General features: G+C 39.0%; 1 protein-coding gene across 7 annotated transcripts in view; it reads right to left on the bottom strand.

Moving 5' to 3' along the window:
• CD86 (CD86 molecule) overlaps positions 1-16264 on the bottom strand; it is an 83847-nt gene that overhangs the window by 8275 nt on the left and 59308 nt on the right. For 4 of the 7 annotated variants that reach the window (XM_066241829.1, XM_066241835.1, XM_066241834.1 and 1 more), the window contains 3 exons: positions 9262-9355; positions 7958-8028; positions 5502-7569 (listed from right to left, as the gene is read on the bottom strand). In XM_066241829.1, the coding sequence (XP_066097926.1) occupies positions 7538-7569; positions 7958-8028; positions 9262-9355 (197 nt within the window). In that variant the 3' untranslated portion in view covers positions 5502-7537. The other 3 variants (XM_066241833.1, XM_066241831.1, XM_066241830.1) reach the window with 3 other exon arrangements.

Here is a 16264-nt window from a genome sequence, read left to right as displayed (position 1 = left end):
CTTGTGTAGTTGTGAATAGGGGATAGCATCATTGGTGCCAGGATGAGGAAGGCTAGGGGGCTTCATTAGTAGACAGCCTTGACCCAGGACCCAGCATCTGTGGTTTCTCCAACTCCGTGATTCTGAGGCAGACTCTGTAGGTATAGGGTCCTACAAATACCGAGATGTATTTCTCTCTCCTTGTCCACTAAAAGCATTTATTAATCACTGTAATCAAACTGTAGCTTAATAGGAAATAATTTGAGAAATGGGAAATCTTATGTGCTTCCTCATAAAATGTGAAAACTACTGATTCTGATCTCTTTTATGCTTCCTTTATTATTATATGCCTTTAATCCTTAATATTTATTCACAAGAAAGTATTAAGAAATGTATAAGGAACAGTAGAGATAACTACCTATATGATTAAAAGCATTTTGTTACATGCGGGCAAGCTTAAAGTGCAGCAAGTTTCAGAAATGTTGCCATACACTGACACTTTTCCTTTTCTATTCTACTTTAACTTTGCCACCACCCCATCATCTCTGAGTGAGTCTTTACTTTCTGTTTACCATCTCTCTATACCCTGCTTCCCAATTCCTGTGGTACCCAGCCTCCATCATCCCCCTTGAGGAACAAGACCTGTTTTGCTTCTTTCAAGCTCTAAAATTATATGATTTCATAAAATGAGAGGTTTTCTTTAGTTAATAAGGATGTCTACTAAAATTGAGGGGTAGAAATGGCATACCTCTACCTCCTGCGTAGAATCATGTGCCCTGTTAATCCTGCTTCCTGTTGGCTGGGAAGAGCTTCTCTGGTATGAAGGCTCTGAAATAATGGGTCTGGAGCCTAAGATGGGTGGGAGGGGGGATGATTATCCTGGGTGGCCAGAGACAACTTTTTAAGGGAGTGAATCCAAGTTGTACTTAGAGTGGGAAACTAAAATTCTAACCTGGGAAGAGATGCTGATTGTCAGGTCTAAGTGATGTGGTAAGGACAGGAGGCAACTCATTGGTTGAAAGTCAGGATGGTTGGGGAGAAGTTTGCATGTAGAGCATGAAACTGCCCAGAACAAGGGGTTTAGAACTAAGCTTGTGTGCAACAGAACACCTGCTTCTTCAGTGGCTTGAAGATCCCATTGGGACACCTAGAGCTGCTCTATAAATTAGACCATAGCCAAAGTCATGGTACTTGGTGGGGAAGAAAAGTGTTGGAACAAGAATGAATTATTGCTGGAAAGCGTGTTCTAGAATCACAAGGATATGGTGTCAATTGTGTGCAGCCTGGGTAGTGGTAAAGTATGTGGACCCACAGAAGTAATGGTATTTGAGTCAGGCTTTAATGATGAACAAGAATCCAGAAAGCAGAGGCAGATGGGAAGAAATATTCCAGAATAGCATAAGGAGGAAAAAAAACAGGTAATATAAATTATATTTAAAAAATTATTAGTAGCTAAATCTAACAAGATCACAGTTTTACAGTATGCGAAGAGGAAAAAATAAGGGTGTTAAAAAGTTGAGTTATTTTTGCCTTGGCCATTGGTTCAGCAGTAGAGTGTCTACCTGGTGTGTGGAAGTCCCAGGTTCAATTTCTGGGCAGGGCACGCAGGAGAAGTGACCATCTGCTTCTCCCCCCCTTCTCTCTCCCTGTCTCTCTCTCTCTCTCTCCCCTCCCCTCCTGCAGCCATGGCTCGAATGGTTCAAGCAATTTGGCCCTGGGTGCTGAGGATGGTTCTATGGCCTTGCCTCAGGTGCTTAAATAGCTAGGTTGCAGGTTGCCGAGTAGTGGCCCCAGGTGGGTAGAACATTGCCCCGTAGGGGGCTTGCCAGGTAGATCCCTGTCAGGGCACATGTGGGAATCTGTCTCTGCCTCCTTGCTTCTTATTTAAGAAAGAAATAAAAAAGTTGACTTATTTTTGAGTCACATTGTTGATGACTTTGGATTTTAGGCTGAAGGCAGTCAATGGTAAAATTCTTGAAAATTTTGAATAGTAGAGTTTCAGGTAAGATGGTAGATTAAATATACACATCTAATTCCATTACCTCCTGAAATTCCATTAAAACTAAAAAAAATTTTTTTTTAATTTAAATGGAAAAATTTAATAAGTATAAGAATAGGGAAGGAGACAACAGTTTGGAATCTGAAAAGTAGGTGGATGAGTGGTAAATAGAAAGACAAGAGAGCTACATCTCATCTATTATCTGGTAAACCCAAGAAACAACCCAGTTTATACCCCCAAATTATCAGAAACTTCAGGAATTGGCAGGACTGGTAACCAATTGAGGGTGAAAATTAAAAGAAAAGATCCAGGCCAAACTAAAGAAGATTGGGTAAAGGTTGTTTGAGAAGCAATTAGAGCTGAGCTCTCCTTTTCCACTCCACGCGACTGAGCAACGTCCCTCTCCCACCCTGGCAGAAGTCTGGAGTCTTGTTCTCTAGAGAGGGTAAAGAAACAATGTTTGAATTGATAGACATCTTACACATTTGAGGATGGAGTTACCACACTGAAAACACATAGATTAAGTAATTTGTGCATATTAAGTGAAGACTGCAGAGACCTCACCACAACACACACATAAACACACCACACACCCCTCTTCTCTCACTTGGCTCCCAGAATGCTAACAGCCAGACTTCTACCTTCTAGGCAAAATACCTCAAAACCACCAGCCCAAGAGCAAAGACCTAAAGATAGTTTCCCAACAAAGGCTCACCTACATTCCTTTCCAATAAAGCTAAAGTTAATAAGCCAATCCATAGACTCAAATCCTCCAAACAAATTTTTAGTTTCTCACTCTTAATCATGAATAGACAATCAAAGGTAATTAGATATCTGAGGAAGCCTCCAAAATAGATGCTATAGACCAGGGGTAGTCTACCTTTTATACCTACTGCCCACTTTTGTATCTCTGTTAGTAGTAAAATCTTCTAACCACCCACCGGTTCCACAGTAATGGTGATTTATAAAGTAGGAAAGTCACTTTACTTTATAAAATTTATAAAGCAGAATTACAGCAAGTTAAAACATATAATAATAATTACTTACCAAGTACTTTATGTCATATTTTCGCTGTTTGGCAGAATAAATCTTTATAAAACAACTTACTATAGTTAAATCTATCTTTTTATTTATACTTTGGTTGCTCCGCTACCACCCACCATGAAAGCTGGAATGCCCACAGGTGGGCAGTAGGGACCAGGTTGATTACCACTGCTATAGACCAAAACAAACCAAACAGGAAGAAAAAAACTTGGAGAATTCAGAGACAATACAGGAGATATAAAACTTAATCAACATATCAATATCTTCAGAGAGTTAATATTGCAACCATCAAGAACAAGCTCCTTGGAGAAAGAAACATTCAGAGAACAAAAAGGAACTCTTGGAATTTAAATTATGATAGAAGAAATTTAAAAATACAACAGCAAGTTAGGAAGATAAGGTTATGGAAATCTTTAATAAATTAAACAAAAGACAAAAAGATGGAAGAGGACAGAAAGATAAGAAAAAAAAGATCAGCCTAGGAAATCCAACACCGAAATCCAGTATCCTAGAATGAGAGATTAGATAGAGGGAAAAAATAATCAATGAAACAATTCAGGAAAACTTTCCTCGAGTCAAGGACACACATTTCCAGATAGAAAAGGCCACCTCAATGCTAAGCACAGTGGTTGAATAATAAACCAAAATAATATAATAAAATGCCTATTTTATTATAAAATTGAAGAACAGTGAAGATAGAAGATCCTAAAAGCTTCCATATTAGAAGGTAAGGAGTCAGAACACCTATAGGTATCTCAAGAGCAACCCTGGAAGCTGTAGAGAATGGAAATAATTATACAAGACAAATGATCAATTAAGTAGGATAGTAGGATAAAGACATTTTCAGATATACAAAATCTCATTAAATTTACTTCTCACATATCCTTTCTCAGAAAGCTACTGGTGGATATGAGGGAGTAAGTCAAGAAAGACAAATATATGAAATGCAGGAAACAAGAGATCCAGTTCAAAGTGACTATTATCCACTAGACCTAGGGTATAACTTGTACAGACTGGAACAAGTTCAAAAATTTGTCTAAGGACAGTGCAGGCTTTGTATCTGTTTGTATTTTTCTCCCTGGAGTGCACAGGTAGCAATGATGAAAGCCAACGGAACCTCACTTTTACTATAAGAACCACAAGAATGCAGGTATATGGATGAGAATGAAAACTAATACATTTAAAAAGTATGTTTGTAACTAAAGGATTACAATTAGAGGCTAGTGTCTCATAATCATTCTAGCAAGAGCCTTATGTTTAGGTTTAAATTGCTTAGGTAGAGAATAAAACCAAATATGATTGAATAAGGGGAATATATCATATATATGAGACACATATAAAATAAATACATATACACTATATTTACACACATACTATATATATATATATATGCATAGTGTATCTATGGAAAGGTACATATGAAGCTGGAGATGGGAGTTGCCTCTGTGTGGTTAGGAAAAAGAAATGTGAGATCTTCGTTTTTTACTATTTACCTCCTTGTTCTTTTTGATGTTTTGGGCATAATGCAGTGTAAGAGAGTAGACTAGGGTCAGTTGGGTGGTGACTGTCATGTTCTTGGAAATAAGAGTATGACTGAAAAAATAGGGGGTGGATGCAAAAGCTAGAAAGATCCTTGCCTGGCCTGGTGGTAAGCAAATGTGGCATTGTGGTGGAGGTGGGCAGTGGGTGTTGAGGGAAAGGTCAGAGGGCAGTAGTCAGAGATGACTGCTTTCTAGCTTGTGTTAACACACATGAGGGCACTGAGTGAATGAAACCGGCTTCACAATTGCAAAGGGAGGAGGGTGAATTACAAAAGAACAGTAAGTGGCAGGGATGGAGGGGGAGGATTCGCAGGCAGCAATTGTAGTTCACTTTCCTCCTGACCAAAACGTCATTTTCACTGGTCACATCATGTGCCTGAGCATCCACAGCTTCTGGCCTTATGAGATGATAGAATGACTTCTGGAAAAGTCAGGGATGGGTCCTCTGGAGGCATCACCTTAAAGGGCTGAACTACAGCAATGCAAGACGTGGCGTAGGCACTCAAGCTGCAGCCCACCAGAATGCTGTCTCTCCAATGGCCAGAAAATATGGGGCTGAGAAATAAAGGGGTGGAGGTTATGATGCTTTCCAAAATCTTCCCTAGCTCTGCCACTTACTAAGTTAGAGATCTTGGATAAAATGCTCTGACCTCTCTGTGCCTAGGTTTTCTCGTCAGCAAAATGGGCACCATATCCCAATACGGACATTATAGGGTCAGTATGAGGATTAAGTGGGATAATAAATTTCAAGGTTTAAAAGAGTCCCTGGTACAAAGTAAGCACCAGTGATGTTAGTACTGATATTAAATCTAGTGACCTCTTTTAGCCTTTCTTGGTTTTCTTTTTCCCAGAATTGAAAACAGGTCTAGATGTAATATACAAAGGAGAGATATTTTTGCCAGAGGACACATTAATATTTCATTCAATATTTAAACAAATAGTTTTGAGGTATTCTTTATTGAGGTGCCTGGGAGTCATTGGTGAAGAAGTTAGACACATTTCTGTACCTACAAAGCCTGAACAGGTTTCCCTCAGAATCTCCCTGCATTTATTTATTATTTCCAATTAAGATTTAATTGCCATATACATATTAGTTTTAGGTTTACAAAATAATCATTGGATATATGTACATACTGTGAAATGATTACAATAAGTTTAGTTAACATCCATCACCACACATAGTTACAAATTATTTTTTTCTGATAAGAACTTTTGAAATCCACACTTTTAGCAACTTTCCAACAGGCAGTACAGTTATATAATTTTTTTTTATAATATTATATTCTCAAGAAGTACTTTTACATTAGCCTTCGTTTCATGTGTATACAAGTACATTATTTTAAAAGTACACAGTATAAAAGGTTATAAACTAAAAAGTATTCCTTCCTTAACTCCACATTTCCTAGTTGTCTTCAGAAACAATCAGTCTTACCTAATCTTTTATGTCTTATTACTGAGATTCACATGTAGAATTCTATTATCCCTTCTTTCTCATGCAATGGTTAGGGGAAGGGAAGAGGGGAGGGTTTGGGATGAGGAAGAGGCTTCTAGCTAGGGTAACTGGAGAATGGGGCCACCACAGAGATGTCAAGAGGAAGGAAGTACCTCAAGAAGACAAAGGGAGTGACATCAGACTATAAGGGTTGAGTAATACTGCTGAAGTAGAAGCAAAAAATGTAGACTTTTAAATTTAATGAAATTTACTGAAAACTACTCTGTACAAAACATGTTAAAAACCAGAAGATGCTTAGCATCTGAAAAAAAAGGCAGAAGCAGGGCAAAGCACATAAATGATAATATTACAAGGATGAGCATGGCTAGCACAGCTGTCTATAACCCTCTAGGGTCTTCAGAACTATTTCTGTAGCTTGGGCCTCCCAAAGTTCTCTTTAGCTTTGAACTGAGGCTGCTCTATCCCGTAGTGATGCTGCCATAGACCAGGGTCTCCTAACTAATTTCCTTTGGGCTAGTGGATTCCTCTTCTGCACCCGGTTTTCTTGCTGTTGAGGATGATGCTCATAGACAGTCCTCAGACACAAGTTCACTAGCTCTGCTCTGGCCAGCCAATATGTTCTTAGGGCATCTATGAGCTAAATCAACTTCTGGATGAGTTGCATCTGGTCTTCCTAATCTTATTCCAGCTCTTTGTCTCTCAGCCATTAGTTAGAAGAATCTTAAGCCTCCTTCCATTTGTCACATGATCAAGATGATAGCTCTCTCTTCCATGCTCTGTTGCTTTCAGCCAGGTGACACATCACAACAACCTGGGTATCATCAAAACCCCTTGGTGACCACCCAGGAAACTACTGTCTGTCTTAAGCCTGTTTGAACAAACTGTCCATTTGTTGCTTGTCCCAAGGTTTGTTGAAGGACTGGGCAGACTGAACATGCATGTGTATCTTTGTTGGTCAAGAGTTTCATTTTTCCTCTTTTGAGTATTGTGATCTCCCCATTGGCTCTGGCATAGTTGTCCAGGCCATGATCTCAATCAGTTTTTTCAAGAAGAGAAGTAGTGTTCACAATGCACAGCTCTATCCAGCGCTTTCTTGCTTTTATTGAGCACTTATTAGCTTCTTGGGCACATGGCTCCGCCTCAGTATTAGCAACAGCACACATAGAGATGGCTCCAGGATCCAGAGCTGGTTCCATCTCCATCTCTCCTAGTCTCCCAGATTTTGTGTTTGTTTGCTCATTGTTGTCAGCACAGTAGGCCATCACATTTCTTACCAACCCACAAGGAAGAACAAGAACTCCTTAGCAGAGGGTGGACATTTCTCAAGGCATTATAAATTATGATAGCACATATTTCTTTCTATTTCAAGATGTTAATATTAACACTATAAAGATAGACTGAGGTACTAGCTTAGAATCCAGAGTAGATAAAAGCTAGTATTTCAGGAAATGGGAGCTCTACAGAAAACACGATTTGTAAAATTAAGAAAAGAGGCCGAATCTGAAACAGGAGACATTAGTCCTAAACGTGATCCAGGAGCCAGTCAGTGTGCTCTGAAAAGAAAAGTGGGAGATAAAATTTTCTCGGGCAAAGGGAGAAGAGCTGGCATTATAAGGAGGCAAAGTCACTTAGAGGGAGTCCTAGGGCCCCTGCTATTATTAATGGTAATATTTTCTTGCCTTCTGGGAAGGTTCAGAGGGACAATAAAAAGATCAGCCATACAGTTGAAAAGAAATGTGTATGTATCATCGAATTGTGCACTTGGAACCTATATAATCTTATTAAACAATGTCACTCCAATAAATTTAATTTAAAAAAGAAAAAATAATAAAGAAAAACAAATCTACCCAGGATCCAAAAACAAACAAACAAACAAAAACAAAAAAGGGACAGTCAAGTAGATTTTACTCTTTAATTAAAAATGTGTAGCACTTTTGTCACCTGAGGCTGTCTTTGAAATGTTAACAACACACTGGGCCTCATCAGATCTTTCAGGTACACTGTTTTCTACTCTGGAAAAAAAAAAAAAAGAATTGGATCAGATTTCACAGTAGAGCCACTTCCTTTTTCTAGATTTCAATGACAGGGCCAAATATAGAGGGTATTGCAATAGCACCGGGAAGAAACAAAGTATTGAAGAGAGAAGTAGAGAGGTGTCATCCACACTTCCTTTAATAACTACCCTTTATCTTGTCTGGGCATGTCCCTGTCCTATATGAGTCCCTGCTACCATCCCTCTAGGCTCTTCCAGACCATTTCTGAACTGAGTCTGAAAGGGTAGGCAAAATCTCAGCACCCTGGCTCACCTCCAGGATCTCTAGAGTCACAGTGGCTGGTATATCCAGATAAATGCCAGGCACACTGGGGCCTATGCACTCTGGGTCCATAAGCATATCTCTGAGGCTGCTTTGACCCCACACCTGTGTAGCCAGAGCCTTAATGTTCTTGAGAAGCTCAGTTCCTCAGGGGAGAGGAAGGTACAATCTGATTACATCACACTGTGAAAGGATTTATCACCACAAATCTTCACACATTCCTTCATGCATACATTCAATCTTTCAACAAATATTTATTGAGCACCTACTATATGCCAAGGACTGTGCTGGGTGCTGGCAGCACAATGATGACCTTAGTGGATATGGTCCCGGTCTTCTATCGAATTTAGTTTAGTTCAGTTTATAGTTTAATAAGACAATTACACACACACATATATATATACAAGTATACTTGCTGTTATAAAGAAAAAGAACAAGGGCTGACATAATCTAGTTTCGGAAGGGATTTTAAGAAAGTGCTGCTTCAACCAAGACTGAAGAATGAGGTGAAGAAGTGGCAGAAGACTATTCCAAGTGGAGGGCACAGCAGATTCAAAAACACAGAAGCTAAATGGAACAAGTCATTCCTCACTTATTCATGTATTCACTCCACACATGTAGGATGCCCACTAGTCCAGGCTCTGTGCTAGGTACTGAGGTTACCATGGTGAATAAGATATAGCTTATGGTCACAACATCAGACCATTTTGGTATTGACTGGCCATGACTGAGCATTGTACATTGGACACCCTGTCACCCATTTACTACTAGGACATTTTCCTCTAAGTCCTATTAGTCTGATTTCCCCTTTCCCTCTCCATTAGCTCATGTTTGTTGGGATCTCAGCATGCCTCAAATTGAAACCTATTCAAGTTACAAACCCTCTGGGAATTTGTCTGCTTTGAGCAATGTTTTTGGAGCAGGACTCACCTTTCCTTGGCCTGTTGACTCTCTTCCCCTTCGGCCTGTTGACTCTCTTCCCCTTCGGCCTGTTGACTCTCCTCCCCTTCTACTCGGGTGCCTTCTGAAAGAGAGCAAAACCACCTCAGAAAATGTATTTCCCATTGATACTAAAAGAGGGAAAGGTTGGAGAGGTTCCAAAGTCTTAAGACTCAGAGAAAAATCATTGTACCCTTATATGTAAAATAGATGGTTACTTGATGCAATTTCAGGGGGACTGAGAAAGAGCTCCTTGCATCCCCAAAGTAAATAAATGTCTTCATTTGCTCTAATCTTGGAAATAGGATTTTCATTTACAACTCTACTCTTTGCTAAAATAAAAATACTACTGGGAAGGAAATATATACATTTAGTTGTAGCAATCATTTAGTGATCAGAAAAGGGTTCCTGATCCTTTTCTGAAAGTAAGGAAATCTCGAAGATATTGATGCTGAAATGAGTTAACCAGTTGGCACTACCAACTGTACAGCATTGCATGAATGGGCCCAAGTGGGAAAGCTCTAGCTGGCTAGACCTCCCAAAGCTTGAGTTGCTACTGGTATGAACTTACTACTGATGCAACTTGGGGTGTAAATTCCTCTCAATTGACTGCTATAAGAGTACTAACGTCCCACTTAGAGCCTTACATCAGGGGCTGTTAACCTGGGTGTCCATGGAGAAATTGAGAGTCCACAAGAATCTTCCCAATAGCTCCCCTGATGGTTTTATAGACACTTCCTATGACAGTTCTAGTGTGTGTGTGTGTGTGTGTGTGCGCGCGCACGCGCATATCTTGAAAATAATTAGCTTTATGGAGGTATAATTAATATACAATAAAATCCAATTATTTTTATATAGATTTTGGTGAGTTCCACAAATGTATGTTGTCATGTAACTACCACTATAACCAAGACATAGAATATTCATATGAGCCCCAAGGTTCCCTCCTGCCTCTTCCCCTCACCCCATCCCCTGGTAACCATTGATCTGAATGTCACAAGAGTTTTGCTTTTTCTAGAATTTTATATATGCAGGATCATATAATGTGTAGTCTTTCTGTCCCTGGCACCTTTCACTTAACATACAAAATGCTTTCAAAATTCATCCATGTTGTGGCATGTGGTCTGTTCCTTTCTATACTTGAGAGAATTTCATTGTATGACTATACCACCATTAGTTTACTCATTCACCAATTGATATAAGTTTGGGATTCCAGGTTTTCAGTATTATAAAAAAGGTTACTATGGACCTTTGTGTGTGTGCTTTGTGCAAACATGTGGTTTTTATTTCTCATGGATAAATATCTAGAATTGCTAGGTTGTATAGCAGTGCATGAGAATTTCAGTTGTTTCACATCCTCTTTAGAACTTGGTATTTATTAGTCCTTTTAATTTTAGATATGTTAGTGAGTGGGTAATGATATCTCATTATAGCTTTAATGTTTATATCCTTAATGACTAATGATGCTGTGACCGTGACTGCGTGACTATTTTTTTTGCCCATTTATATATTTTCTGTTAAGTATCTGTTCAAATCTTTTGCTCCCTGGCCTTTTGTTAAACGGATTATCTTATTACTGAGTAGTGATATACAATTACATATTCTGGACATAAGTCCTTTATCAGATAGACATTTCTACAATATTTTCTCTTAGTCTGTGACTTGACTTTTCATTTTCTTAACAAAATCAAAGGGCAAAATGTTTTAATTTTGATGAATTTCAGTTTATCTATTTTATGTTTTTATGATTTAGTTTGTATTTATTGTTTTCTGTCTAAAATTTGGGTAAGGTAAGGTCACAAAAATTTTCTTTCAAAAATCTTTTAATGTTAGCTTTTATGTTTAGATATAAAATCCACTTCAAGTTGTTTTTTTTTGGCCCTGGCTGGTTGACTTAGCAATAGAGCATCAGCCAGTGTGTAGAAGTCTTAGGTTTTATTCCTGGTCAGAGCACACAGGAGAAGCAACTATCTGCTTATCCCCTCTCTCCCCACTTCTCTTCCCCTCCCACAGCCATGGCTCAAATGGCTTGAGCAAAGTTGGCCCCTGGTACTGAGGATGGCTCCATGGCCTTGGTCTCAGGCACTAAAATAGCTCAGTTGCTGAGCAACAGAGCTGCAGCCCAGCCCCACAAAGCATCACCTGGTAGGGGCTTGCCAGGTGGATCCTGGTCAGGGTGCATGCAGGAGTCTGTCTCTGCCTCCCCACCTGTTGCTTAATTTTTAAAAAAATAGTCTTTTTTTGCATGTGTGTCTATGTTCATATATCTCCATGTGGCTATCTAATTGTCCCAATACCATCTGTTGAAAAGACTATCCTTTCTTTATGGAATTACTTTTACATCTTTGCCAAATCAGTTGACCATGTGAGTTTATTTTTTGACTCTCTATTTTGTTCCATTGAATGATGTGTTTGTGCTTTTACCAGTATAATGCTGCCTTAGTTACCGTAACTGTATAGTAGATTCTAAAATCATGTCGTATAAGTCCTCTATTTTATTCTTATTTTTCAGAATTTTTTTGTCAATTGTAACTCTTTTACATTTCCACATAACCTTTAGAATCAAAATTTTAATTTCCACTAAGCAGCCTGCAAAAATTTTTGATTGGTAATGCATTAAATCCATAAATCAATTTGAAGAGAATTGGTATTTTAATATCTACTTTTCTGATCCATGAACATGGCAAATTTTTCCATTTACTTAGGACATTTTAATTTCTGTAAGTCATAATATTTTTTAGTTTTCGTTATACAGGTGTGGTACTTGTTTTTAAAAATTTATTGCAAAACTGTAGTATTATTTGATATTATTGTACATGGTATTTAAATTTCTCAGTGTCCAGTTGTTTGTTGTCAGTATATAGAAATGCAATTGATTTGATTTTGTGTAATTGACCTTATATCCTGTCACTTTGCTATACTCAATTAGTTCTAATATCTTTTAGTGGATTCTTTAGGCATTTCTACAAGCATGATCATGTTATCTGCAATAAAGAGAGATTTTTGCTTCTTCATTTTCAATTTGAATGCATTTTATTTCTTTTTCTAGACTAGTTGCACTGACTAGGACCTCCAGCACAATGTTGAACAAAAATAGAGTGCACATCTTGCTTTATTCTTGATCTTAGGGGGAAAGCAATCAGTCTTTTATCATTAAATATGACACTAACTAAAGGATTTTGGTAGATGTCCTTTGTCAGGTTGAGGAAGTTCCTTTGTGTTCTGACTTTTATAAGAGTTTTCTTTCTTTTCAAGTTATGAATAAATATTATTTTTTGCCAAATGTTTTTTCTCTATCCATTGACATGACCACATGGATTTTCTTTCTAGTTTATTAATTTGATAAATTATTTTTGTAAGGCTTTTTTCTAGTTTTGATATCAGGGTTCCCCCTACCATTACAGCTGCCTGGACATTGACTCCAGAAAGGAAGGTGGGGATAATTACAGGGTTCACCTCACCTTTCTCTCATGTCAGAGACTATAATTTTCTGCAGCCTATTGTCCAGTGTCTTAGAACAGTTGTTTTACATAGTTTGTCTGATTTCTAGTTGTTTATGGAAGGATGACAATTCCTATAGCAGTTAATTCTTCAGGTGAGATGGGAGAAGTCTGTGTCTTCTATATACTTTTAAAAGAGTTTTAATTGTTAGGAAAAAGCTATCTTATTTCCTATACCTTCTTATAATCTTTATCCATTTGGAGTGGCTTTGGAGCCACAGTAAAATATGATTGATGTATCCTGTGGGAGCTCTTTAGATATTTGTAGGTAGTACTTGAATCTTCCCCAAGGCTTTTTTTTCTGGTTAAGCATCCTTGGTTACTTGAGCTATTTCTTATTTGACTGAGTTTCCAGAGATGAGAAATCCAGTTAGGTTCTATTTTTGTCAAAGTTTCTTTTAAAAATAATGGTATTTGTAGCTGAATAGAGTATTTCAGATGTCTTTAATCCAATTCAGAATTATTAAATTATTCTTTTATACCTATGACAAAATTATCACCATTAAAAAAACACTTTTATTTTACATTGAAAGCAAACAATAAAAACAGATCTCTAACTTTTTGGATATGATTACAAATTTAGCATTTTGAAGGGCAGATATGATGATATCACCAACTTTCAGTTTTTAAGCCCTGTGAAGTTTTCTGTTTAAATGGTGGTTAAAATGATTTATTTTGGAAAAGATACTTGCCCTTTAAGAAATCATTCTTGAAAAAGCTGAGACTCTTTCAGGTTTGGTGGATGCAGGCAAGTTGAAAAAAAAACAACTGTTGGTTGCTAGGGCACTATCACATACAGATTTCAGTCACACAAAACCCAAATGAGGAAGCAAAACTTCAGGAGGAGCTATTTTAGTCTTTCTCCCCAATGGGTAAGCTAATAGGGTAGCTTTTGATTGGGAAGACAGTAATTCAAGCTGACAATTTCTCATACCTTATCTGCCTTATTTGACAAAACAAAAAAAAGAGAAGAGAGATTAGAAACCAGCTAGACTAACCATGGCATTTCCCTTTTATTAATTTAACAGGGTAAATATGTATGGTTTGAGGGGAAAAGGACACTTAAAGTATGAACTTTTGGTGCCAAGTTAGTTTGAGGGCTGTGTCCTCTGAGGTGAGGGTTAATATTGGGTTAGGAGGAAGCTCCATTTCTGGAGAAATTCCTACAGGTTATAAGTAAGCTTGTGTCTCTGAGGATGAATCATGACTGCTTTCATCTCTGCCTATTGGCAGAATTTAGTTCCTGTGGTTGTAGGACTTAAATCTGTTTCCTTGCTGGCTCTCAGCTGAGGACCATTTCAAGCTTCCAGAGGCTGCCTACATTTCTTGGCTCATGGCCCCTTCCTCCATCTTCAAAGCCAGCAATGGTGGTTTGTGCCTGTCGTAAACTTTGGATTTCTCATCTTTCTAACTAAGCTAGGAAAGGTTTTCTGACTCATGTGATTAGGCTGGGTCCACCTGAATAATTCAGGATAATTTTATGATCATAAGGTCAATATCTTAATCACTTATGAAAGTCCCCTTTGCCATGTAAGAAAATATTATAGAGTCTGGAGTATAGGAAGTGGATACCTTATTGGGGGCATTATTCTGTTTATCATATAGCCAATGCCAGAGGTAGTCACAGAGCAAGTGCAGACATTGCTAAAGTTATGGAACACAAATTTATAAACATCTCATATCTACATGTCATAGTTATTTGGTAAATCTCTCTTTCTCCAGTGATATCAAGGCTCTTCTCTTTGACCAAACCCACTCGCACAAGTGACTAAACCAAACAAGGGGTCATATATGTGCTGTGTTCTCTTGTTGTCTTCTGCCTTTTATCACCATAGCTCAGTTTGACCATCTCATATGCATATATACATATAGCTTCTTAAACCCCCTTCCAACTTCTCTTATGCTTACACACATATCTTCTTCTTTAACTCCCTATCTAGTCTCCTGAATTTTTCTGATTGCCTCTTGGAGAAAGAAAAATTCTTACTCTCTTTTTCTCTATCCCTTCTTTGTTTCATTTGTAAGTTAATTATTTCAATGTGAAAGCCAATTTAAGCCCTGGCCGGTTGGCTCAGTGGTAGAGCGTCGGCCTAGCGTGCGGAGGACCCAGGTTCGATTCCCGGCCAGGGCACATAGGAGAAGCGCCCATTTGCTTCTCCACCCCTCCGCCGCGCTTTCCTCTCTGTCTCTCTCTTCCCCTCCCGCAGCCAAGGCTCCATTGGAGCCAAGATGGCCCGGGCGCTGGGCATGGCTCTGTGGCCTCTGCCTCAGGCGCTAGAGTGGCTCTGGTCGCAATATGGCGACGCCCAGGATGGGCAGAGCATCGCCCCCTGGGGGGCAGAGCACCGCCCCTGGTGGGCGTGCCGGGTGGATCCCGGTCGGGCGCATGCGGGAGTCTGTCTGACTGTCTCTCCCTGTTTCCAGCTTCAGAAAAATGAAAAAAAAAAAAAATAATAAATAAATAAAAAAAAAAAAAAAAAGAAAGAAAGCCAATTTAGGGAACAGCTTATTCCCAAACTGAAGGTTGCTTCTGCGCATTTAGCCAATTCTAAAGGCAATAAGATTGAAAGAAAGAGAAGCTCAAAATTCTCACCTTGGAAAGTCAAAGCCAAGAAAAGCATGGTATATCCACACATCTGATCCTGTGCACTGAACTTTACACATTTATATGATAGAAATCTTTTAGCACACCCCTTACTTTAGAAGTTTGGATTGCTCCACCATATACTTTGTGTTAATTTATTGAAATTAGATAATCACTCCCCAATTCCCTGTTTTTAAAATACAGCAGGATTAAATGAATGACTACTAATGTCATCCATTTTCTAGATAGCTCTTAATATCAGTACACTGAAATTTTAAATAAGATGCTGACCAGAAGCATTATTCTTTTTACTATAAGTGAGTAAGAAGGGGCCCTGGCCGGTTTGCTCAGCGGTAGAGCGTTGGCCTGGCATGCGGGGGACCCGGGTTCGATTCCCGGCCAGGGCACACAGGAGAAGCACCCATTTGCTTCTCCACCCCCCCCCCTTCCTCTCTGTCTCTCTCTTCCCCTCCCGCAGCCAAGGCTCCATTGGAGCAAAGATGGCCCGGGCGCTGGGGATGGCTCCTTGGCCTCTGCCCCAGGTGCTAGAGTGGCTCTGGTCGCGGCAGAGCGACACCCCGGAGGGGCAGAGCATCGCCCCCTGGTGGGCAGAGCGTCGCCCCTGGTGGGCATGCCGGGTGGATCCCGGTAGGGCGCATGCGGGAGTCTGTCTGTCTCTCCCCGTTTCCAGCTTCAGAAAAATACAAAAAAAAAAAAAAAGAAAAAAAAAAAAAAAAAATAAGTGAGTAAGAAGGTTACCTTAATTATTAATGCCAAGCAAATTTCTTTCAGAAGCAATTACTGAAATAAAGGCCAACCTGATCTTACAACTTTGTCCAAACCAGCTAAAGGGCTTATTTTAAAGTCAGGAATCACCTTGCCCCCACTACACACAGGCCATTTTTACAAT

The sequence above is a fragment of the Saccopteryx bilineata genome, chromosome 8 (genome assembly GCF_036850765.1).
Source record: "Saccopteryx bilineata isolate mSacBil1 chromosome 8, mSacBil1_pri_phased_curated, whole genome shotgun sequence".
NCBI lineage: Eukaryota > Metazoa > Chordata > Mammalia > Chiroptera > Emballonuridae > Saccopteryx > Saccopteryx bilineata.
The sequence above is the reverse complement of the archived record's forward strand: the minus strand, read 5'-3'. Positions and strand labels throughout refer to the sequence as shown.